Source organism: Gossypium arboreum, chromosome 9 (assembly GCF_025698485.1).
Source record: "Gossypium arboreum isolate Shixiya-1 chromosome 9, ASM2569848v2, whole genome shotgun sequence".
In the NCBI taxonomy this organism is placed as follows: domain Eukaryota; kingdom Viridiplantae; phylum Streptophyta; class Magnoliopsida; order Malvales; family Malvaceae; genus Gossypium; species Gossypium arboreum.
This window is the reverse complement of record NC_069078.1, coordinates 55,157,308-55,184,063: the sequence shown is the minus strand read 5'-3', so window position 1 is coordinate 55,184,063 and position 26,756 is coordinate 55,157,308. Positions and strand designations below refer to the sequence as shown.

The following is a 26,756-nucleotide window of genomic DNA, read 5'->3' as shown; positions in this document are numbered from 1 at the left end:
CGTTAATTAAGTTGGTATCACAAGTCAACTAGATACCAACTAAAGAAAAAATACAATACCATGATAAACAATTTGAGTGCATTTAATATTCTTAATCTAATTTATTTTATCTATTTAATTTTTTACTCATAATTCAAACTGACTTTATTTTAGTTTAATACATATTACATATGTGTTAATAATATTTGTTTCCAGAGGAGTAGGAGGAGTCAAGCAAAGACCTTTGCCCCTTAGCCCCTTGGCCAAATGGTAAAATTATTATATAAGGTCCTTCAATATGTAAATATAAGTATTTTCAACACAATATATTTAGCTTCAGCCCATCAAAATTTTATAATTTTATTTCCGACCTTATAAACAAAAATCTTAACTTTACCTTATAATCTAAATAGTGATTTAATTAAATGTTATTCAACAAATATGACATTGTTTCAATATGCTAATAGTTTACAGAGGCAAACAATTACAGAGGAAAAGGATTCTACGTATGTTTAGTTGCATCCAATTCTCACAATTATTTAACAGGAGAGGAATCGGATGTAGTAAGCTCTGCATACATATCTGAAATTGCTTTTGCAAAATACGCCTTTGCTTGGGCTCTCTTAATCTGCCAACAAAAATTAGTAAGACACAAAATTTAGGATGAAAATACTAAAATAATATTAAATTATTGAAAAAAGATACAAAATAAAACTGATAAGTTAACAAGACGAATTCTGATTTTAATTATTATGTTAGATTTGATTTTTTTTCAGGATAAATATAAAAATGTTGAAATGACATTAAATTATAAAAAAAATATAGATGATTTTCTTTCTCTTATAATTACTCACCTTAAATGTAGGAGTAAGGAGACCATTTTCCATGGTAAAGGGTTCGAGCACCAACGTCACGGATTTTGCAAATTCGAAGCCTCTCAACTGTCCCAAAATCGAGCAATTCAAAATTCAAGGCTTTAGTGAAGAAGTAAATGAAAAATTATTGAAGAAAACAAGGAATTGATGAACAAGTATTTGCCTGAGCATCTCTTCCAACAGCATCCATCTCAGCCTGTACAGCAGCTCTTGCCCTTGGGTCATTGCACAACTGTTCTAAATCTTTGTACTGCACTTAATCATTGGAATATAACAATTAGCCCTTTTAATGTTGTTTCATGTCATACCTGTGTCCATAAAATAGATCACCTTAATGCCTTGAGATGAGGCCCATGCTTTAAGAGCATCTTGGTCCACCGACACAATTGCTACTAATGAAGAATTAAGGCTGTCTCCTACGAAGCAAAAATTAATTGCAGTGTCAGCAGCTACTAAAAAAACAGAATAATAGGAAATTACAAACAAACCCCATTATGTCAGCAGCTACCAAAAAAAAGAATAATAGGAAATTACAAACAAACCCCATTATCTTACCATATATAAAACACTGGGCTATAAATTTGCATTTAGCATATACATTTTCAACCTTTTCCGGAGCTATGTACTCTCCCTGAGCCAGCTTAAAAATATTCTTCTTCCTGTACCAATTCACACATTTTCCAGTAAGATATACAATCCAATTCAGGTAGCAGTTTATTTATATAAGCGTGTTTGCAGTTTGAGAATAAGGTAAGGGCTTGCATATGCAAAGGTTGGAACCTACTAGATGTCACCTTTTAATGATAACCCTTTATAGCATGAACCAACTAGGTTGAAACCACAGCTTCCAGTTATTTCCTGGACTGGGTTCGACTCCAATATAGTCGGAGGTTATTGGAGTCGAACCGAGTTAAACTCTAAATGGAAAACCTCTTAGGTATCTATTATCTCTATTTACAAGACTAAAAATCAAGATTTTACAGAGAAGCTAAATTCCTAACACCTCTGTCCAATAGGCGTTTTAACATTTAAGTAATGAACACATCATGTTAGAGTATACCTATCAATAATCTTTAGACGGCCTCCAGTATGCCATAGCCCTATATCCCCGGTATGAAGCCATCCATCTTCATCAAGTACTTCTCTCCTGTTCAAAAACTCGTACATTTTTAGACAAATTCAATCTTCTATTCATGAAAGTTTCAACTTTCAATAAGAACCCCAAAAGAAAAAAGAAAAAGTGGGATCCACATGTGCGTAGCCTACGTTTGCATTTCATCTTTGTAATATCCTTGGAAAACAATTGGACCCCTAACACAGATTTCTCCACGAGGATAAGGCTGGTCATCTGATGTGTAGTTCATTTCTGGGACGTCCACCAGCTTTATTTCTGGAATAACATGGATAATGTATGAACGTAATACCAATAAATATATATATATACAAGAATACACCAATAACCTATGTACTTGAATTCATGTGTGAATGTCAGATATTCATTCTTTTTCATGTATTTTGAAAGGTCTTTTGAGATTATATTTCCACATAAATGTCGAACATAAATACTTTTATGAAAAAAAAGAAAAAAAAAGTGCAAAGCAGCTACTCACCACAAGCTGGATTAGGAGAGCCAACATGGCCAGAAAGAATATCACCCTCATCCATGCAACTTATGACACATGATGTCTCGGTCATTCCATAACCTTCAATTATATGACCACCAAAGCATCTGCAGATTCATGACCATTTTAGATAACGGCCACAAAGCAATGCTACAGTTAAATTTTTTAAGGTAGAAACCAAAAACATACATCTTCAAGAAGTCCATGACATCAGGAGACAAGGGTGAAGCACCGGAAGCCATAAAACGAACACGTCCTCCAAGTCTAGCTTTTATTTTGTTGAATACCAATCTGTCCCATATGGGAGAAGGACTCTTTCCTGAATAACAGATTATATACATATCAATATGGTAAAGTGATAACAAAGGGCATCTTCTTTTAGCAATATATATGGACTTTAGCTTTTAACTTTTCATCTTCTCAAATCTATCCATATTCAAAATTGATTTTCATTTTTTGACATATAGAAGTTTAAAAGTATAGACGTCTTCCGATATATATATGTTCTAACAATGTTACATCTTTTGCCAATTTTGACGCTAATGGTCAAATTTAATTAAAATAAAATAACCAAATTTATCATTATGTTTATTTTTCGGATCATTATCTATCCTAAAATACAAAATATTCTATCTAACATTTTCATTTTCCTTAAAATATTGGTATGAATGTTATGAGAATATATAGTCGAACTATTCGTATCTATTTATACTTATATTAAATTATTTGTTGAGTTGGTGTCATAATTACTTAAATAAAATCTTTTACTGAATTGGTGTTATGGGTCAATGGACATCAACTAAATTATGAAATTATTAAATTATCCTCACATATAAAAATTAAATTATAATATAATATATCAATAAAAACTTTACAATGCACTTTATTGTTATAACTAAAGCAAAAATTAATTTTATATGAACATTTAATAAATACATTTATTACATAGTTTTTAATACTTTAAAAAACACACCAATATAATGATGCAATCAAGTCTTTACCATTCATCATACCAAAGAAAAAGTCTTTACCATTCATTATTGCTTGCTTCTTAGAGTTGTAGGCAGCATTAAAAAGCCTCTCCTTCAGGGTACCCGATTCCTTCACAGCGTTCAGAATACTGCACACGGGAAGAGTTTCAAAATATTATTTAATTTAAAAAATCAGTGGTAACCAACTTCAAAAATGTAGGACCCCTAAATATCAGTTAAATTAGTTGAACTAAGAATTCATACTACATCCACTTTCATACATATTAAGCAATCAGAATCTTTCAAACTGAATAAGATTTATAAAAAAATTAACCTAAATTCTAAAATGACTTTAACTATACATGATTCAAACCTGGAACAACACAAATAACGCAAAATAATTTTAATTTAATTGTCAAACTTAAATGACAAAACACCTGAACTCCAAATAATCTGACATGAAAAGTTAAACTAATAAACTTGGCTCAAATATGAATTAACCTCAACTTAAAATGATATAACCTAAACTTACTCAAATTTTATTTTTTTATATATTTTATTTAGGTCAATTTCAAATTTTAACTTAAATTAACGAGCTGAATCCAATCCAACCTAAAACCAATTTAATCCGCTTAATTATATAAAATATTTAATCTCCAATCTCATTCTTTAAACACTGGCCATAACGAAGTTAATAATCGGATTTAGTACCCTGCATAAATTCTGTTATACAGTCTAGGGACGCTGCAGAATAAGGTAGGTCGTAGAGCAGCCAGATCATCCATCAATCTCATGTTATCCTACATTTAAAGATCCAGAACCACCAATAATGAGTCAGACTATAGTATAACGTGAGAATATAATTAAAATATTAAAAAAATATCATCAAGATTTTTATTAAAATTTAGATTATATTTTATTTTTTTACTCAAAAATTAGTCTCTATATATCAACGTGAGGTATACATGGCACGCCATATGTTATTGTTTGGTTATTCTTCAAATCATATCAGTTATTAATAGTACAAATAAATGAAATTTTTAACAGAAAAGATCAATTTACTCTTTGAGCTAACAAACAATGACTAATTTGAATGTAATCTAACTCCTAATATAAGGACATTCATAGTACTTTTACCTAAAAACACTAAAATTATCAAATAAATTAAAATTTATCTAGCATAAATTTATAAACATGGTAATGGTACAATAAAATACACTGATAAAACATGATTACGAGGTGTGAAGGTTTAGGATCATACCCCCTGGTAGAATCCAACTGCAACTCCATAATGAGCTAAATTGATCTGATTAAATCGTTCGAAAATGTGTGCCAAAGGAAGATACGATATGTAACTGAAGAAACCACAAATAAATATTTCCAGCAACACAAGTGAATATGTAAACATCATTTGAAAACAATGGAACTTACACGTCTCTGGGGTTAAATTTTACAGCTAAGGAGAAGCCGGCAGCATTTGCAATCAAGTTTCCATGTGTCAACACAACTCCCTTACCAAAATTAATAAGATTACTTAGATACTAATGCTTGTTGGTCCAAGATGCCCCAACCTGACTCGACTCCAAAATAGTTGGGCCAAATACAGGGGTCGGTTAATTAGAAAAGATCTGTTAAAATTCACAGGGAAAAGATAAATGTTACCTTTGGTGTTCCTGTTGTACCACTGGTGTAGCAAATGCTAGCAATGTCGTCTGGTTTTGGTTGGCAAAAAGGCTGAAGGTAACTACGGCCCTAAAGGAGCCATATTTACATGAAAAACAATTATAGCAGACACCAAAATCAGGAGAAATGTGTTCATTGACAAAGTAGACATGGATCTTATGCTACACCAAAATTACCTGATTTAATAATCTTGAATATGTCACAATCTGAATGCCAGTTGATGATGGCAATGAAGGCACTTCATTTTCCATTCCTCCAACCACCTGCAGATTAGAGAAGCACATATTATACTCTGGAAAAAACGGCAAATGAGTATGTACATTTGTTGCTCCCATGAAGTTCTCATATCCAGAAAATCATGTCCGGCACATCACCGATCACGTGAGATTCCAATCAGTATGTACTCTTCCAACACTAACAACTATAAAACCTTAATCTCTTCGCCTTTGGATCCTCCATACTCCATACTCAGATTATTTGGAAAGAATAAGAAAGTTAAGGTTTGGAAAGAAAGATGAGGCAAGTTTATACCACAATCAAACGAACAGATGGAATCTCGGACAAAATGCTCAGCAACTGCAAATTCCAATTAGAAAGATGGATTAGTACTGATTGAATTTTCAAAGTAAATCTCTTTCATGTGGGAACATTTTTAAAATATATATATCTATACAATAGTTGCATATGTAAAGTTATAAGTAACCAAAAGTTATATCACTTGATTATTAACAAAGAGTTATTATCACTTCATAGTAATGAGTTATGTGTCTTAAACTCAAAAATTATATCACTTAATTATTAAAATGAATCATGATTATTCAAGGAGACATATGTTGAATAATTATGTTTATTGTTAAAAGATGCAACTAAACATTTAGATAGTTGTGTTCATGAGAACACCTATAAATAAGAGTCAAATTTCATTTGTTTGACACATCAAAAGTTTCTTTCTACTCTCATCCATCTTCTAATAATTCTAAATTGTTCTATAAAGAACCATTAAAGAAGTTCTTTATAGAAACTGATATCATTGCTATACTTCGCGTGAAGGTAAATAGAACCTTAAAGAAAATGACATTGATACACACACGCCTTGAATCCTTCATTAATTTCTCATAAATTTAATTTTATCCCCACACTCCAACAATTTTAAGATTTTATTTTTGCAATTTATGATAAATTAAAAAATGTTTTTGTTCATCGTGCATTCACATGCCACTACAATCATGATACTACAAGAATGACTATTAGTAATGAGACAACTTTTTAGAAGAAATCTTTCTAGCAACAAGAGGTACATCAAATTTTTGGTTAAGTATTGTTGCATGAATTGAAATTTATAACTATGTTTTATTGAGATTAATTATATTATGCAAAAATTATAAGTGTCTCATGGATTAATTTTTCAAAAAGTCAAATGTTAATTTATTATATACATGATATTTTACATACATAATTAGATAATATATATTATATATCATGCAAGGAAGAAGAAAGAAAGGAAGTTAATGAAACTTTTGAGCAAATGGAAGGAAATGATGTTTTGTTTGGCGCCTTATGCCAAAAACATATATAGATGTTTGGTTGGAGTTGAATTAATTTAATTCATTCCATGATGTTACTCATGAGACATTATTTAAGTGCATTAATTGATAAATGATACACTAAATCAAAATTTATCATATAAATGATCATATAATATGAATCATCTTGGTTGATTTAAAATAATCATAACCTAAATGATTTTATATATGATTGCACATTTTTAAATGTTGTGCATATTTATGATGGTGTATAAACTCATGATTCTATAAAATTTTGAGATGTAGTAAAATTTGAAATTTAATTTGAAAGCTATGAATCAAAGATCTCGTGAGTATGAAAATAACAATATGAATGCTACTTGACTCATTTAGGTGTGAAGGGTTAATAAATGTGTAATTTTATAGCCACTTGATTGGACAATTGATATTCATTTAATGACTATATATGTTACACCCTTGTGTGTATATATATGGTGTGTTGAGAAAAATAATGATATTTGACTATGAATTTAAAAAAAAAAAAAAAAGAAGTTGTCATGTATTTAAAAAGAAACTATGACAAATGGAAAATATATTGTCTAATTTCATCTAGAGATTTGAGGCTTCTTTACAACAACTTACTTGGTGAAAAAGACATGATGTATGCTTTCATATATTTGGCAATTGTGAATTTAATTTTTTGGATATCAATAACTAAAAAAGATAGCCAAATATGAAACCATCATGATAAGAAAAGATAACATGATCATTGTAATTTGATAGTAGTAGAAATGATATCCTTAATAGCATTCTTTTACGAAAAAATGGATAATTGAACATGGTGGAGATGTTGGTCTTGAAAACTTTCAAGACACAAATAAATATAAAATTTCACCATATGGTATAAATTATTAATATAGCTAAGTTGGAAAGTTGAAAATTTAAGGATGAGATACAAACCCATAATATTTGTGTCACCCATAAAGAAAACTCGACTCAATGCTTGATATAACGTCAAGTCTTGAGTCCAATGAAACAAAGTACATCATCAATATGTGACTGCTAGCACTATAAAAGAATTATAATATCATCCAAGAGTGAAAAGTACTAGATACCCATAATAATAGGGAAATGATGAGTATTATACTTTTAATAAATCCATAACATAAATATGTTAAAGTGTTATAATTATAAGAACACTCTTGATAAGATCTACCTATATGAGTGAAAGTGTGACTGCTTTTAGGATCTCAAGAGCTTGAATCTAACAGCATTCATGAAAAAAGGTTACAGACACATGGCCAAAATAGTGTCCCTAGATATTGTGTATTGATTGGTTTTGAAATCGTTGTGTGATATGTATTCAGTTAATCAATTGCAATAGCTGGTTCAAGCTTACCTACCATGCAATTTCGATTAACTTTAACATGTTTTCACTAAGTGGAGGTTCTATCGTAAGACGCTTTCATTTATGCAATTGATTTTCAAGATTATCAAAATCTAGAATATTTTGTGAGTGGGAGGAGATTGTTGGAACATTTTCAAAATATATATAATGTTCTGATTGTTGCAAATGAAAAGTTATAAGTAACAAAAAGTTATATCGTTTGATTATTAACCAAAAGTTATCTTATTTCATAATGATGGGTAATGTCTCTTGAATTCAAAAATTATATTACTTGATTTTAACAATGAATCATGATTATTAAATGAGATATATATTGAATTATTATGTTTATTATTAAAAGATGTGATTATCCATTTAGATAGTTGTATTTTTGCGAAAAGACATGAGGACTCCTATAAATAGGAGTCCAATTTTATTTGTTTGACACATCAAAAAAAAATTTTATTCTCCTACAGACCAAATTCATATAGTGGGGATGAATAGAACCTTAAAGGGGCTTTAATACACGCCCTGAAGCCTTCTTTAATTTCTTATTAGTTTATTTTTATCCCAAATACCAACATTTCAAATCATGCATGCACCATTGAAGGGTTGAACTTACAGGATTCAAAGTCTGAGGCACGCAAAATACGGCTTTTAGTTCCGCATGATTTATGATGTACTTGACAGCATCTGGACCTGCAGAGAAACATGATTTTCGACATAGCATCTTAGCAATAGGCCAAGTTGGACAAATATTGAATCGAAAAGGAAAGCATTTGGGGCAGTGGCAAACCTAGAGTGTCATATAAAGGAACTGATATAAGGGAATACGCAGAGCAAGCATGATCAACAATGATCCATTCTGGTCTATTGATGAAATATAATCCAATACAAGAGCCCTGTCATTATAAAAGCAAAACTTGAGGTGTTAGTGTCGGATACAGATATGTTCAGATTTTTTTATGTTTTTCCATGTGTGTCAAAGGTCAGAGAGAGATACTTCAATAAAAGATGAATGAGTTTGACTGACAGAGTGATGCACATATGTTCACCTGGTAATATAAACATATAATTACTACTGAAAAACCACTCTACCTTTAGTATTCCATGATGTATTAGGCCGCAACCAATGGCTGTTCGAGCTGTAGCAGCTTCTCGGTATGTCATCCACTTATACCTTGATGAATAGAACATAAAAATGAAAGCAAATGAGAACTTTGACAACAAAATGTGACCTTCATTTTGTCAAAAGGAAACATACTCTCCAACCGTTCCATCGACTCGAATTCTTGTACCGAGATAATTGTTATCTCCAAAGAAATCAACGGCGAGTCTAAATAAATAATAATAATCAGTAAGTGAAGAAACCATCGGATGTACTTCAAAATGAAATAGATGATAAAGCATTGATGCATTGGACAATAGCCACACACTATCTAAAAGAAGATGCTTACAAAAAATTGTCGTGCAATGTACCAATATCAGGATGATTGGGAAATCGCGATACTAGCTTCAACGGAGAGCGAGCAGATCTGCCATAAGGCATAAAGTTGAAAAATAAGACAACAGCCGAACAAAGATGGGTTAAGGCAGAGACCAAAAAGAAGAATAAAGGATAGTAGCAGAGTGTTACCTGTATACATTCCATTTTCCTGTCTGCAATTTCTCTGGCAGCACAACACTGTAATTCTGTTCTGCTCAAAGATCAATTTCAATTTCAATTTCAATATCAATATCAATATATGTTAGTTAATCACAGAAAAAATTAGCAATAGATGGCAGCTTCTGAATGATAAATCAGATGAATTGGCTATCAGCCGCTAACATCTCTTCCTCTGCCTCAAAATACATGGTCACTTCCTACAAACAAGCTCTTTTTCACATAAACATGCAACCATTACTTCAAATTCAAACTCAAACCATAGTTTTACCCTCTAGAATTAGTTCAATAAAGACACCAGTAACCCTTCAAACCAATTATTATTTCCCCAGTGACCGATCTACAAGAATGATCGAAATACTTATGATACAAATTAAATCCAACCAAAATACTTATTGGTCTCTATCTGAAAGACAGTCCTCAAAATCCTACAATCGAAAGGTCTTAATGAACTGTCAAGTTCATGCTTCTTATGCATAATTGCCAGATTTTATTTTAAGAAGAATCTTTTCCAGTTTCTACATCATAATAAGATAGACCAATGAAAAAAGAACAATCAATCAAGACCATCCCAGACCCAGGATATACATTAATAGTACCGATAAAAAGATGTTACTTTTTTAATGGAAGGGAATATTAAGCCTAAAGCAACCTCCCAAAGCAGAGAAAGCAATTTTCATCTGAAACGTACCAGAGAGGAACTCAGCAGCGGTTGGGGAAGAGCGGAGGTGGGAATGAGAAAAGGCGGAGTCAACGACTGAAACAAGGTGGGCATGAATGGAGTTAAGTCGACGTTGAGCTGTGGTGGAATCCATTGAGGTGAATCCTTTCCCGTTTTCTGGTATGGCGCGTTTGGATTTTAATGATGACATTATAAGAGTTCGTTACGGTTTTTAGATAAGAGCTATCCTTTTGCGTTTTCTGTTTTTCCATCTGAAACGGGATGAAAGAAAATATGGCTCAAATGAATAAAGAATGGAAAGGGACACTTTTGTCTTTATATTGTGTCTAATTTTCATCATCTCACTAACCAACTTCTAACTCAGATTATGTCATCTAGTAGTGAAAATGCGACACCCATAGTATCAGCTAGCAACAAGTCAAGAATACATTGTGGCACCCGATCAAACACACAAAGCCCCAATCAATCGGCAACAGAATTCTTCTCCCTTGGTACTACTCAAGAGTCCATGCCCACTCGCTACCCAATGCATCCTAATAATATTCAACCAAAAAGACATTTAGTTTTGTTTACAAAGATGTTATTTCTTTTCACTCACGTTATAGTTGTGCTGCTATCATATAGTGATTATTATTATCTTCATTCATATTATAATTGCATTCATGATTTTTATTTTCGATACATAAATCTCATACATTATCAAAAAAATAATAATATTTTATTATTAAATATAAAAAATATAACAAACTTATATATAAATTCTACCAACTTTATTAAAATATAATTAGATACTATTTATAATATTATATTTTTCTCTCACAAAATCATAAGATCTTTAAACTCTAAAAATAATAAAATAATGGTTATAATTAACATTTAATTTATGTTTTAGGATTTTGTTCCCCTTAGATTTATGTAATAATCATATATCAAATATTATTCCTTTAATATAAGAAATATATTTATACAAATTTAAATATATATTTATTGTATTTATATTATTATTTAAACTCTTAATTAAATTGATATCATGAATCAACCGAATATCAATTTAATTAAAATATAACTAAAAGTAATCTTACTTTTCACAAAATAAAATACATTATTATGAAAGTATTTTATATATTTTATAAAAAAAAACTAATATATATGGTAAGATTTGACCATAAAAATACATAAATTTTAAACCTTCAATTTTACAATTTTAACTAAAACTTTGGATACTTTTTAAATAGTATTTTACATAATTTTATAAAAATCATGTCAAATGTCCCAGTTGTCAGTTTTTTATTGCATGTTTGGTGTCAACACAATAAATGCTTCTTGTCTTCACGTCCAAATGTTGATAAGTTGAAAGCTTGTGAGCTTGGCTTCCTTTTTAATGTCCATGTTTAATTTTCGTTCGAGTTAGGTTGGCCTGATAAAGGTTTAATTTCGTCCTTAATCTTTGCATTTGCTGTTATAAGAGGAATTAAAAATTTTACTCTGAAACTAATTAGCTTGTATATGTTATATACAATTAATACCATTGCTTCATTTACACTCATTTAATTTTTAATTGATTATGTATATATATATGTGTGTGATCTTGATACCAAATAAGTAATAAATCAACGGTTTTAATATACTTGATTGAATTGCAGTTGAGTTCGCAATAATAGAAATGAATTTTATTGTGAAAAAAAATTGAATTATGAGTAAATATAGATATGACTTTTCCAATGACTAAAATGAATCCAACAATCATAATTTTTCTATATAAATTCTTCTAAACTTCATTCTTTTTAACTCAGTACTCAATACTCATTCCTCAATTTTCAATTTTCAATTCTCAATCATCAATCCTCAATTATTTCTTTAATTCTTTTTTTGAATTTTATTCTCTTCGATCTTATTTTATTCCTTATAATTTTTAAATGACAAATCAACATATTCGTTCAGATGACAAGCATATCTCTAACGTTCAATGACAGATGGTAAGAAAATATTATTAAATTATTTAATTTTAAATAGTTAATTATTATGCTGATTATTAATTTTTTTTGTTTATATTCTCAGCCCGAAGATCGAATTTTGGAGACGTACATAGACAATTAAAGCAAAGGTGCATCGAATGTTATTTATGAAGACTTGTGAGATGAAGGAGTTTTATACGTGGCTCACATACTCAGGGGGGCTAACTTGGATGCCCCCACTTATCAGTGTTTTGGTCGAAAGATGGAGACCTGAGGCATACACATTCTATTTTCCCTACAGTGAGTGTACAATTACACTCGATGACGTTAGTCTACAACTCGATCTTCCAGTTGAGGAGGAAGTCATTACAAGGCCAGTGATTAGTGCCGATTAGAGTGCAACATGCAAGTAACTACTAAGAAATGTGTCAGACAAGTTTAGGGGTAGCCAAATTGAGATGAGATGGTTGGAGGACAACTTCAAAACTATCTACGCTTCCTCGAGTGACGTTGAAAAAGAACAATTCGCACGCGCATTTATCTAGAGGTTGATCAGGGGTCTACTAATGCCAGATAAATCTTGCAATCTTGTACATTTAAAGTGGCTACTACTACTAGCTGACTTGAAAGAAGCAAGATGACTTAGTTGGGGCTTAGCGGTGGTGATATTGTACCGAGAAATGTGTCAAGTGACAATACCAAATACAGTTAAATTCGCTAGTTACATGCTCCTTCTTCAATCATAGGCATAGTATCGACTACCATTTTTATGCCTCTGAGTGGAACTCCTTTACAAATTCTCACTTGTAATATGGTAAAATTCATTTGATAATACCATTATCGTTTTTATTTTTCATTGTTGTAATTTTGAAATAACATATTATTTGAATAGGTGGAATAAGCCCGCTAGATATAGTGGTATACCAACCGAGCTTAAGGATATCCAACTAGCTTTAGATCATCAAATCAAAGAGGAGGTTAGTTTATGATCGAAGTTATCGGTTTTTTATTTCAACATTTGAAATTAAATATTAGGCAGGTACTAAAATTTATAAATTCGTACAGCAATTTGTATGGATGCCATATGTGAATTCGAGGATTTAAGAATGTATTTCGGCTGAATTTTTGGCCAGTCGCAACATCTGGCACATGAAAGTGTTGTTAGTTATTTTTGCAACGGTAAAGATGCATGAATTTGATCGAGTGATACAACAGTTTGGGTTTATGATTCCGTTGCCACCCTAGGAGCTCGATGACCTGGTTAAGATTAATATGCGGGGGAGACTCGAGGAAGATTGGCCAACATTCCATAAAAATTATATCGAGATCTGGCAACGTAGGTACGATTACTTGCCAATGTGTAAATCATTTCTTACGTCGTAGTTGGTGATATCTCCAAATTACATGGATTGGTTCTGGCACAATGACAAGTCATTTCTACTACTAACTTCAAAATAGAGTAGGCAACATCACTGTAAGAGGTCAAGATGAGGGCCCATCAATCCTAGGTCTGGAGAAAATGTCACAGGGGATCAACATCTGCTCTACCTCTACAAGAGGATCCGGTTTTCGTGCAACCTCCTAGTCAGTATGGTTCATAAATTTTTCGTTCTAACTCAGTTTATTTGACATAAGCATCACAACATCCACAATTTTTCCCCGCATCAACACTTTCAGCTCTAGTTTATTTGACACAAGCACCACAACACGTACAACTATTCCTTGCATCAACACATTCAACACAATCAAATTTTCAAACATTATATGTGCGTTCAAGTTTGTAAACTTTGTTAATGTAGGTTATGCAATCTACACGGGTTACGGCACATGCCACAATTACATTTGCACATGGATAACGAAGCGCTTGAAATATCCCACAATTGTAGGTCATTTGTCTCAAGTTTACTAGGTATACTTCACTAGTAACTCTTCGATCGAGTCTTTAGGGCTACTTAACCTAAAATACTAGATTTGGTAGCAAGTGACACACTAAAGTTGTTAAGTTCATGATTTCTACATTTTCCCCAATAATTTTCAGCACCGACTCACACCAAATGTGACTTTGTTCTATATTTCCCGTGTATGTCTCAACCCGCTTTGGAAATAAGGTTGCTAATCGAAAATACTTTTCCTTAACCACCAAGGTTACCAAAAAATGACGCATTCCTTTTAGTACAGAACTAATGCATCCCGCTAGGCTCGTGGTCATATCCTCGTATCATAGTCATTCGTTGTACGACTGAATCCACTACTCTTTTGGTATCCCATCGAGGTACTTCGTACCCAGTCGGTTTATAGCTCGTATTCTTTCCAGCATTTCATGGAATCGATGTTAGACGAGCTCGTACATTGTCAATGACAATCAATATTGCAATCAAGAAAAATAACCCAAATGTATATGATAAGCTATTATACATGAAAGAAATTCTATGCACAACATACCCATGGTAATGACATGTCACCGCTCCGCATCCTTATGGTATCGACCCATGTAGTTAGACCCTATATGATGTAAACAGTACTTATGGTGTGCAGGATCCCATAATCTTGAACATCGATCGAATGCAGCCTGTATTTCGATGCCCTTATAGAAAATGATGCATATATCGGGTTGCGGCACAACATGCCTTCTCAGGTTAATTAAGAATAAATCTCAATCATCCTTAGATTCCTCGGGAGTTATTGCAAAAGTTATTGACAAGATTCTTCAATTACCATCCTATGCAATAGCTAATAACAAGTTATAGTCGTATCTTCCGTACAGGAATGTGCCATCAATTTGGACAAATGGCTTACAGTACCAAAATTTAGTTACGCATTGCTTGAAATTCTAAAAAAAAAATAGTGGAAAACTCTTTTTCCAATTACCAAGGGATTGTCGTAATACACAGGCTCCATTTTTAACTTAGTTACGGAACCTGATACGTACCAATCTAGTACCTAACACCATTGCCATAATTCATTGTAGGATTTCTCTCACCCGCTATGCATCTTCTCCAATGTCTTTTGTTTTTCCAACCATGCTTTGTGGATGGACACGATGTAATCGAAATCTTTACAAATGTGTGCAATCAAAATTGGGACCAGAATCCTAGGACTCGCTTTGACTATGGGTAATATAAAGTCAGATATCATGTCCAAATCCAATTTCAGGTGACCGTTCGACATGCCTGAAAAATAATAAATTGGTGATAACTCTTGAAAAGAGTTATATTTCATGCCTACAGACTTAGTTAATTACCTGTACTTAAGTGATTTTAGTTGCATTTTAGTATATTGCATTAATATTTTTAGAGCATTGCATTAATGAGCTTGGATTGTGCTTAAGTGCTATTATATGTTGCTTTTAATTACCTATTGCAAGGACTTGTTTGGTGGTTGATTGGCAAGTGCAAAGTGTAGGAAGAGTAGAGGGTTGAAGGTTTGACGTCACAAATTTCAGGTAGTTTACCAACATAAATGCTATGGCAATACTTGGAAGATGCCTAGTCAGCACTTAATGCGTACCGTTTTCAGTCCCAGTTGTACTTGTACTAGAAAAATCTACCTAAAAAGAGAGAGAAATGATTATGAGCTGATAAACCTACCCTAAAAGGTCAAACTTATAAAAGCCAAAAGGGGAACCCTAAAAAGGGGCAGTTTTCCCGAATAGAAGAAAAAGAAGAGCAGTTTTGACAGGAAATGAGGGAAGGACCAAGAAGGAAGGCAGCTGAAAAAAGAGAAGACGACTTCATCATCTTTGGCAACTGCAAGACATTGTGCTGCTGGTATTGAAAGCTGAATAGGTGAAAGCCAACATCTCAGAATTTCTATTTTTATTCTTATTATATTTCCTTTAGAACTTAATTGTAAAAGATTATGTTGATTACTACATTAAACTTGAACTCGATTTACTCAGCTATGAGCTAAATCTTTGAGGCTTGGGATTTTTTAGTTGAACCCTTTAATTTCTATTAATGTTCACAATTTAAGTTGGAATTATTCTATTGTTTTATTCAATGGTATTTCATGCTTATTACAGGCTGTGTATTGACGAATATGCAGTAAGTTGTTAAGATAACTTAATGTCAACAAGGTTAAGTTATTTGGATAGACATTAGATGATATGAGTAAATGAAAAATTATTTATTCACAGCAACCTCTAGACATAGAGCCTTGCCTAATTCGAAAGAGGGTAGAAAAGATTAGTGGCAGCCGAACTTAAGCCTATAGACATATAGTACCTTAGAGAATATAGCCCAAGGTTTTTTGTTAAGAGAAGCAAACTATTGTAGAAACATATCGAGTAGTAGAATGTTCAAGACTTTGCTGTGGAATTAATAGTTAGAAAAGGTAGATGTATCAGTAATCCCAGTTGTCCTAATCAACATTGCAATTACATAATCTTCTTTTCTGTAGTTACTTGGTCATGACATTATTGCTTCGTTTACTTGTTTTGTATTACACATTTTATACATCATCATTCACTCATTTTACCATTACATTCTCACTGTTATTTTACTTCAGCATTAATCCAGTATAACTCTAATAACTCGACCAAAATATACCATTCTAATATCTGTGGAGACGATCTCACTCATCACTTTATTACTTGTTTGACGAGTATACTTGCACAATTCACACATTATATTCACAAGTGACAATTGGGTCACCATATATAATAAAATGCCAGAAAAAAAAGTTAGAATTTGAGTCGGTGTTGTTAACCATAATACATACTAGCTACAACATATGTATGTGGCACGATAAACTTCCAAATCATCTAGAACACTGACTTCTTTCTGACAAATGCCATGATTTCCATGGACATCTTGTTCTACACTACGCAGTTCGCCTCATATTTCTCAAATCAAGAGCATATAACGGTGAAATTGATGCCAGATGTATGCTATATCACTTGACTGTAGTTACAAAAGCATATTTGGAGTCAAACTCCATCCCAACCTCTAAACGACCAAAACTTGTTGATGAAGTCATATGCCTTGGTCTTCTATGAAGGAGGTCTAGGAATTCTACACCACTTTCGGTAGCAAGATCGAGCTTACGTATGTGGGGTAGGGGTTCGTACGCTGTGAAAACCGGATCATCCCATCGAGTGATGTTCGAAGCTTGACTGTTAGATCCATTGTCTTGTGATTTAATAGGAATGAGATTTGATTATGAAATTACTACAGTTTCTACACCATCCGGTCCGGCTTCCTTTATTGGGTCATTATCTATTTTTGACCCCTCTTCGTCCTCTTGTCCCTCTTCGTTACCAACGACAATTTTTTTTTCCTATTGGTTGGATGTGCCCTCGTCGGTCGTGGTTGTTAGTGGTAAATCGTTCGTTCTTGTAAATCTAATGTCAATCCCAAAATCACTTATGTTTGGCCCACCCTAATAACTTGATGGCATACCCGTGTAAGTGTTATCAGTGTTGAGCATAAGCGTGTCGAAGTTGAAATCAAAGGCGCTAATAGAATGTCGTACGAGTGTGTCATAGGCCCAATAACCAGTTACGCCCAACTGTCCTTCGAATTTGAAATCGAGAGGTAAAACTGATGCACGCCTTACGATTGATGACGATTCTGATGTGTCCTGGTATGAGCTTTGTAGTAATGATGTGAATCCATTGCACAACTGTGTTGTCAGACTTTTTACTTATTGATCTGGCATGGAATCTGACAGATACGATGTAATCGAGCTCAGGCCACCTTCGTCCTCTTCGATGAAGTAAAAAATGACATATCTAATGGGGTTAAATGACATTAGATATCTATATTTCATGCTTAAAATTCTTCTTCGGATCCCCACTTTGCGCCTAATCCTTGTCCGAAGCTCTTTTGACATTATGCTTTGATTAAATTCCAGATCTTCAGATTAGGTTAATACAAAAATGAGTCTAATTTCGATGTCACAAATTTGACCATTGTAATGGAAAACATCACTGACTCATCTACTGTTGTCTTTCAAGATGACATTTAACCAATTTTAATATATTTTCAACAACCAATAACTTAATATAATTGATAAAAAAATTTCTTGATTCACTAATCTATCAATCTAACATGAATATTCAAAGTACTATATGAGAGATTGAGTATCACTAAGCTTTGTTGTGGATGATATGATCAGTTGCTAGTGTTGTTCCTGTCAACCACCATGTTTCCTTTGTCGAAATTTTGTTGCCTTGCTCAAAGAGGATAGTTTTAACCCTAATCATAATCTTGAGCACAATGGAAGGAAAATAATGAAAATAAAATATTAATGGCTAAGAAATGAAGGAAACACTAAGAAAGTATAAGGTTTAGATCTTTGGAGCCAAAGACTGGCGGAGAAAAAGTAGAGAAAACTATTTGGGGGATTTTTCTTAGGGTTTATCATGACGAGGCCCTTTTATAATTGTCACCTCATCATGATATCAAGTCCTTCCTTGTCCCAACATTACATAACATTATGAGTTCCAAGTCTATTACGTCACGGCTCGTCGCGATGTAGATGACCCCTCATTACGATGTGTGACTATTCATCGAGACAACGTGAACTTCCTCATTCTGGCGTCATCGTCTTTTTCTTTGCGTGTTGGATTGGCTTATCGTGACGTCATTAATTCACATTGATACGTGGAGTGGTTTCGTCAAGACGATGCGACACTCTTCGTCTCAACATTACAAGTTGTTTCGGCCTCCCCGTGAGTAAAATTTTGACTTCTCGATTCGTTCATATTTCTTTCTTTTCACGGACTCGACATCACTTAAAAACACAAAAAAAATACTTGAATTAAAACTTAAAACACAATACTTAAAAAATACTTACATGAAAATTAAGAATATAAAATTAAAAGAAATTTAGACAAAAGTCCTTTTTCGAAATCGGGGTGATTCGTATCACCCCCGTAAAAGAACTTACAGCTGGTCTTCAAGACTTTGGTGCATCATTTGTTCCTCCATCGAGAGATTTAAACCAACACCATTTTTTGATTCCATTGATGTTGCCTTATCTTCGACCGGTGCGACATCTACATCACGAGCCACTTGATGCTGAATCTAAGCCAACCTTAAATTATTTTTTCGGGGTATTAATACTTTGAGCCACTTCACCTCCATGTCATGTGTGGTTCTGTTAACTTGAGATTCATCTTTATTATCAAACAAGAATGAGACGAACTCATCGGTTTCTTTGGTTAGTACCTTCTCAATTTGGCCAGAAAGTGTATCGGCTCGTATACACTTTCATTCAGAATCTAGTTTAGCTCAATGCTAATGGTTAGGTCTACTTCTACATCTATATTACGACTATGTCTATCTCTATGTTAATTGGATCGGAACCGCCTTTCACTATATTCAACATCTCCCCGTGGGCTCTAGTTCTAAGCTCTTGTTGACTATTATCATTTAATACGGAGTGATTGACGAAGATAAGGTGGTTCTTATGATCCAAGCTGAGAACATCGTATCCGATCTCTTCTAACGAAATTTGCGCCTCCATTTGTCATGTTAGTGGTTTTTTTTTCATTTTAAGTGTTTACTCCATTAGTTCTTTTATTTCCACTACATCCACAGTGTAGGTCGTTATGGTTTTCTCGCACGAAATTGTCTCATGTGAATTACAAAAGAGATCAGTTGGATATTTGGATGTCTTTAACTGGTCTGATTATCTTTGGACTTCATTGGTTTTAACTTGAACTTCCAACTTAAGGCAAAAAGACTTATATTCTTCCAACTTTAAGGGAAATTTGTATGATTTTTTGTAATCTTCGCACTTTCAATCATGACTTCGTTGGTTAGTTGAGGCTTCATTCAACCATCGTGATATTTGACTGTTCCCATGTTGCTCATACAAATCTCGACATACCTTATCATCCATGATTAGGTCCAATTCTTGCTAAGTTGAATATTCGGGAACGCCATATTCTCTGTCATCATTCTATTGGTTTGTCGAAGCTCCATTCATCCAACTTGATGCTTCGTTAGTGTACCCATCCTCATCGTATTACAAATACCTCTCCAACTCTTGCTGATTTTTACAATCTGGTTTAGGATGGTTGATAGCAATATAATGGTCTTTGCAATCAAATTTGGGAACATCATGCACAACCTTTTCTAATGGATTCATTGATTTGTTTCTTCGTTGGAACAGCTTTATCATGAACAATCTTTGGTTCTACTTAATTTCCCATTGGTCATATACTCCTTTATCGTAGATTTTGTCATTATACCATGCAAACATCTCACATTCCTTGTCCCAACTGATATCATCATCAATTTCATATCAACGTCACAATCCATGATTAAATTAAATAGTCAACAAGGTACCTAAAAATATTTAACTAAATAAAAATAAAAAAATAATTAAAAAATAATACACTATCTAACTCGTTTTTCTTTCAACTAATATTATTTTGCAAAGCAATTATATTAATAACTTAACCGCCTCCAAACATGTGAACATTTAGAGTTAAAATCGTGCAAATATATATAAATTAAGTGTTGTATCTGCAATCGAACATATCAAATTGTAATATAAAAGTATTCCAGTATTCCGAGGATCGTACCCAAGGGATTGTAGATTGGAGAAATTTATTATTAAATTAATTACTAAAAATAATTACTAATCTAATCGAGTTACAAGTTAGTAGTGTGAATCCAAAATAATTAATCTAAAATTAACCAAATGGAATTTCCTATTCCTAATGCCAACAATGTGAGCTCTTAGCCTATGACCGATTAAATCCCTAATGAAGACATTAATTAGCCTTAATCAAGTCTTTATCACCCTTAGAAAGAATACCCTCTAGATCTCACTGCTTGACACAAGTTATACTCGACAGGATACTCAATCGGTCTCACCTGTCTAGATATTCTATTAGCGGCATCACTTCCTAATATACTAAGTACTCTTGAATAAACACTCAATTTCAGATAAAATAATAACTTAATCAATAAATCAAATTCATAACTGAAACATGCTAGATATAAATAATGCACAATAATTTATTCAATTATTCATAGAAACACTAATTGATCAGATTAACAAAAATATAAAGAAAAGAATCAGAGATAGGAGAAAGCTAATGAATAAATATAAAAAAGGTTCTAGAGCAATCCCCGTTCACAATCGTCTTCACATCGGAACAAGAAAAGTTTCGTGTAAGCAAACATAAAAAATAAACTAATATTAAGAACTGAATAAAATAAAACTATCTAGGTCTAGGTCTAGGTCTAACCCAAAATCTAACCACCACTTAGGTGACTCTGAGACGACTTATATAGGATCGATTGTTGCTTGGTGTCCACACAACCCTAAATACCCTATAATTCTAATTAATTTAGTATAGTATTGAATGCTTAGGGTCTAAATAAGGAAATAAACCAAAATTTTCGTCCAAGGAATTAATCATATTTTCTATAATTTTTTCGCATCACAGTGACGTCAAGAAGCCCACGTCGCGATGTCGTTCCCATTTCAGCCTTAACAGTTTCAATGTTTGGTATCGCGATACTGCATGCTAGTGTCACGACACTAGCGTCATCTTTTGTGTTATTGGGCTTGAATTGGCACCCTATGCACTCAAATAGCCTTTTAGCTGTTCCCAAGATCCGAGTTGGCCTAACAAGTTCCAGAAAATGCGTAAAAATGCTTATTTTGCAATAAAATAAATCTAAGCTGATAAAACTAAAAATAATAAATAAACATAAAACTGCTAAAAAATAAGCTCGTTAAGTGCCAAAAATACTCTAATCTGCCACGACAAATTATGGCAGATCAGTAACTCTCAGTATATTTTCCTATGTAAGTCTGTCAAATATATAAACATGATTTTGAAACTTGCTTACAATAGAAGATCTAATACAATCACTACAGGAAATTAAACTTTTAACGGCTTTTTAGTGGCGTTTGGACCAAAAATGTCGTAAATGTTATACATTAGTGGCACTAAATGAAAAACGCTACAATAAGTAAAGCAATACTACAAAATATCCTTTTATTTTTAACGAAACGACACTGTTTTTACTACCTTTAGTTTTATCCCCAAATCAGTTTCCCGAAATCCCTTATTTTTTTCCCTTAAAAATTTTCCCTAAATCCTTTAGATTTTCCCTGATCGTCTGCCGCATCACCGTCGACAGTCCTCTGCTACATCGCCATGTAAGTTTTTATGTTTTTCATTTTGTTTGTTTCTTAATTTATTTTCTCATCTTTCAAATCCTAACCCTTTTCTCTTCGCTTCGCTTTGCTTTCTCTAGTAAAACGACATGCCGTTCTCTTCACTTTCTCCAAAAATTCCTCCTGATCTGTGCAATTAATCTAGTAAATTTTTAATTTCATTCTATATTATTTTATATCTTTTTTTTATTTTCAAATAATGTTATTGGGTTGTTGAATTTTACGAGTTGGAATTGTATTTTTTTTTAATTTTCTGCTAGTTTGCTCCAAGTTGCTTAATTCATATCCATATTATCAAAATCAAAATAAATAAAAAATTTTAAAGAAGAATCAATTTGTTGAGGTCTTAATCTAAGGGTTTTGACTTTGGATTTGAACTCAAAAATCTTATTAAACTTCATGAATCTCACTGTTTTTAATCTCAATTATAAGAGTGAGTACTTTTGAATTGGGTTGTACTTAGCAGAGAACTTGTGTTCCTTATACTTCAATTCCTTGATGAGGAGAAATTTAAAGACATTGTTCATAATTTTGCTCTTACCTGTGCACTCTTTGTTTTTTTTCTTTTCTTTTCTTCTGTCTTTTTATAATTTAAATCTTTTAATCTGTTCATGCATTTTTTTGTGTATTTGTTGATTAATATATTTAAATTTAATAGATTGGAGCAAGAGTCGGGGTTCTAAATATCTCACCAAGATAAAATATGATTGTTAGATATTGAGGAACGAATTGGTATATGGATTAATTTACAGTAAACTGTCATAGAATAGTTTAGTTTCTGTTTTTTTTATACAATCAATTGAAAAGCATACTGGTTTATACAACCTATTGTTTGTTTTATACAATGAATTGAAAAGTTTATTGGAGGAATGAATTGAAAAGTAAACTATTATAGAAAGAGTTTAGTTTTAGTCTTCAATGGTATTGATACATGTGCTTTCTGTCCTTATTTTCAATGTCCTTATTTGCTTTTAACATGATATTTTATTTTAGTGAAAACTAAACTGTCATGTAAAAGAGGTTGCAATGTCCTTATTTGCTTTCTTACTATGCCTATTTATGCATGGTTAATGTTTTTCTGTTTTTAGAACACAATATATGATTGCCATGGGTTCTGTTTACAGCTAAAGATCAGTAAAATAAGGCTACAAACAGTTGGTCAACAAACCAAAGAAATAAAGTTGGAGCAGATGGACCATTAAGATCGTTAGACATTAAGGTGAGGAAATAAACTGCTTATTCGACACACAAAAATATATATTCTTTAAGTAGCATATGTGAAGTGAAGCTTTTATTTGCCTAACATTATGCTGTGCTTCTCTCAGACCAAATTCTTGGAGGAGGACTACAAGCAGCTCAGTTTCATTTTGGTATTCATTCTCCTACAAAACATCTTTAACTATTCAAATTTTCATATATAGATTAATTCTCATTGTAAACCCTATACATAGTTTTGTGTTGAGGTTAAATTTAAAATAGGGTCATGGTTGACTAGATTCATGGGTGCCTGAGTTGATTTTATTAACTAGTCAAGGCATAGTTTTGTGTTGAGGAGTTGGTATTGGGAAATTATGAACACAAGTGTTAGTATTGTTTTTCTTTGGTGAAGGTCGTTTGGCATGGTCTTTATAGGGTATAATAATTGCCAACGATTGCTAATAATTGGCATTCTCTAAAGTTAAAAGTCAATATTGTTCCATTAGTACATAAATCTCGTTTTATTGGGAGATTAATGCTTCCATATAGAGTGCTTTCATAAATCATTCTTCTATTTTCACAAATTTAGAGATTTGTTTCCATAATTGGAAAAATAAAGGTTAAATACTTTTTTAAAAATTAGTATTTTTATCATATTTTGCTTAAATTTTGTTAAATATTTTGTTGGTTGGAAAAGATTGCTTAATATATATCATATATTTATTAAATTTATAATATTTTGCTTCTAAAATAGAGATGGTTAGGTTTTAATTAGTATTAACCATGGAACAAAGTGTTAATATAATAAGTATGACCATTTATATTTTTAAGTATAAAATTTAAATCCCTAAAGTATGAACCTTTTAATACATATTTTTATTTATTTAGATAAAGATATATTTGATTCTATTTAACAATGAATAAAAAATCAAGGAATACAAATTAACTATTACATAATCACATTACAATGGCATTGTAGTCAAAGTGTTTCTCAAAATAATCATCTCAACTTTTAATATAATAACATATTTAGTTATTAATATTTATATTCTCTTATCAATTTGACCTTTATTTTTAAAAACTAAATTTAGCTATTAATTTTTTTAAAAATAGAGTTAAATTATTTTAAGCTCCATGTATACTTCATGTTAATATGACAATATTTGTCTTATATATATCACGTGAATAAATAATTAAAAATTTAAAAATAACATGAAATACACGTAGATAAATACAATAATTTATCTTATCATTTATTTATTATGTTTTTTGGATCCCTACAAAAGAAGTATTGGATAGGCTCATTTGAATTGCCTAATCGAACAACTCCATTTTAAGCTTTCCTTAACTGAATTTGTAAGTACCTCGTATTACTTACATGTTTTAATTTAATACAACATTTTTTGAGATAAATCCATGTTAGTGATTTGAATTAAGGCATAATATCTTACATATCTTATTGTGATATTACTAGCATGAATATAATTAGTTTAGATATGTTTCATTTATATTTGGTTAATTTAATAAACAAATTTTAATTTTTATTAATTTTAATTTATTCAACTTAACAAATGAATATAAATAAACAAGGATCCAACTCATAAACTATTTATTTATAGCCTTAAATTTACGGAATAAAAATTAAGATTAATTAATCATATTATAAACATTGAGATATAAATTTGAGCATAATATAAAAATTAATTGCAATTTGACTTATATCTATTTAGGTTAATTAAGTAATCATATTATAAACATGAATTAAATCTATTTAGAACACTTAAGTAATCGTAATTTATTGTCAACTTTAGACTTCAAGAACTACGAAATGGATAAGAATTAGATGGATTTGTAACATCCCGTTTTTGAGTCAAATCAGAATAGTGGTTTTGGGACCACAAATTCAAGGTAAAAATATTTATTTGATTATTTTATTAAAGTTTACAGCATGATAGAATTATTGAGTGAAAGTTTCGTAAAGAAATTTTACTGTTTGACTACTTAATTCGGTAAAAAAGATTAAATCGCATAAAGCGTAAAACTTGTATTCTATTAGCTAAAAGTGTCTCATAGCCATATGATTGAGAGTGAAATGTTGAATATGATGCCCATGATATATGAATTTCATATGACACATATATTGAGTATTGAATTGAGATAATGGATGATTTCATGTATTTATATGACTAACCTATTGATGAATGCTTGTGTTAGGTATTTGGAAATTGTAATGAGTTTACCTTATTTATTTATCTTGATTTGGTATAAATGGTAAGTTTAATTCTGAATTATACGGGCTCACTAAGCTATAAAGCTTACTCTGTTTCTTTTTCTATGTTTTATAGAGGTTTGTTAGCTCGCTCGTTTCGAACAAGTCAGAGTTCCACATCCCACTATCTAATTGCTGATTGGTACTTTTGAACTTGTGTATATTTGTAAATATGGCATGTACAAGCTAGTTACAAAGATGATAGCTAAGGTTACTTGAGATATAATTTTTGTACATTTTTTAGTATAAGTTAAAGCCATGTGATTTGGCTTAACCTGGTATAATATTTTGGTTGCATATAAGTACTCAAATATGGTATGTTTTGGCAAGTAGTATATGAAATGGAATTATGCAAATGATGTCTTGATTTGTATCAGTCACATGAATGCAAAATGCATGATATTAGTTAAGCAATTAAATATTATGTGGAATTGGCATTATATGTGTATGAAATGTTATGAAATGGCTGTCTATTGTGTTGTAAAAATGTTACCATTTATGCTTGTGTTTACATGTGAAAATAGGGTGGCATAATGGCTTTGCAAATAGCCAATTTTTTGTCCACACAGGTAGAGACACGGGCGTGTGTCTCAGCCGTGTATCCTCTGGTATTGAAATTGAATTGAAGTCAATATGCTCCACATGGTCTCACACACGGGCGTGTGGCTGGCCGTGTGGTACAAGACAATATGTCCCCTATTTAGCACACGGGCGTACGACTTGGTCGTGTTACATAAGTCAATATACCCTATAGGTTTGGCACGGCCTAGCACACGGCGTGGCACACGGGCATATGTGGCC

The 26,756-nt window shown here is 32.0% G+C and overlaps 1 protein-coding gene and 1 long non-coding RNA gene across 2 annotated transcripts; one reads left to right on the top strand and one right to left on the bottom strand.

The window, feature by feature from the left end:
- Positions 1-308: 308 nt before the first annotated feature.
- On the bottom strand, positions 309-10,678 carry LOC108454723 (long chain acyl-CoA synthetase 6, peroxisomal-like). The gene is made up of 23 exons (XM_017753272.2): positions 10,395-10,678; positions 9,677-9,737; positions 9,498-9,575; positions 9,305-9,376; positions 9,139-9,220; positions 8,837-8,942; positions 8,663-8,739; positions 5,662-5,706; positions 5,307-5,393; positions 5,110-5,199; positions 4,879-4,958; positions 4,709-4,802; positions 4,159-4,247; positions 3,508-3,596; positions 2,666-2,795; positions 2,465-2,583; positions 2,121-2,244; positions 1,915-2,001; positions 1,410-1,513; positions 1,185-1,270; positions 1,018-1,104; positions 834-920; positions 309-607 (listed from the first exon to the last, which is right to left on the bottom strand). The coding sequence occupies exons 1-23, from the start codon at positions 10,573-10,575 to the stop codon at positions 515-517; spliced, it is 2,148 nt and encodes a 715-aa protein (XP_017608761.1). The 5' UTR covers positions 10,576-10,678; the 3' UTR covers positions 309-514.
- An 11,742-nt stretch (positions 10,679-22,420) lies between these two features.
- Positions 22,421-26,311, top strand: LOC108456532 (uncharacterized). The gene is made up of 4 exons (XR_001866955.2): positions 22,421-22,471; positions 23,614-23,708; positions 23,815-23,859; positions 26,032-26,311. It is a non-coding gene; the product is annotated as an uncharacterized LOC108456532 (long non-coding RNA).
- Positions 26,312-26,756: the final 445 nt, after the last annotated feature.

Coding starts and splice junctions, on each gene's coding strand:
- LOC108454723 (XM_017753272.2), bottom strand. CDS start 10,575: ATGTCATCATTAAAATCCAAACGCGCCATACCAGAAAACGGGAAAGGA. Junction 3,597..4,158: donor TATAACAGAATTTATGCAGG/GTACTAAATCCG, acceptor TCCCGTGTGCAG/TATTCTGAACGCTGTGAAGG. Junction 1,514..1,914: donor CGTCTAAAGATTATTGATAG/GTATACTCTAAC, acceptor GAATTGGTACAG/GAAGAAGAATATTTTTAAGC.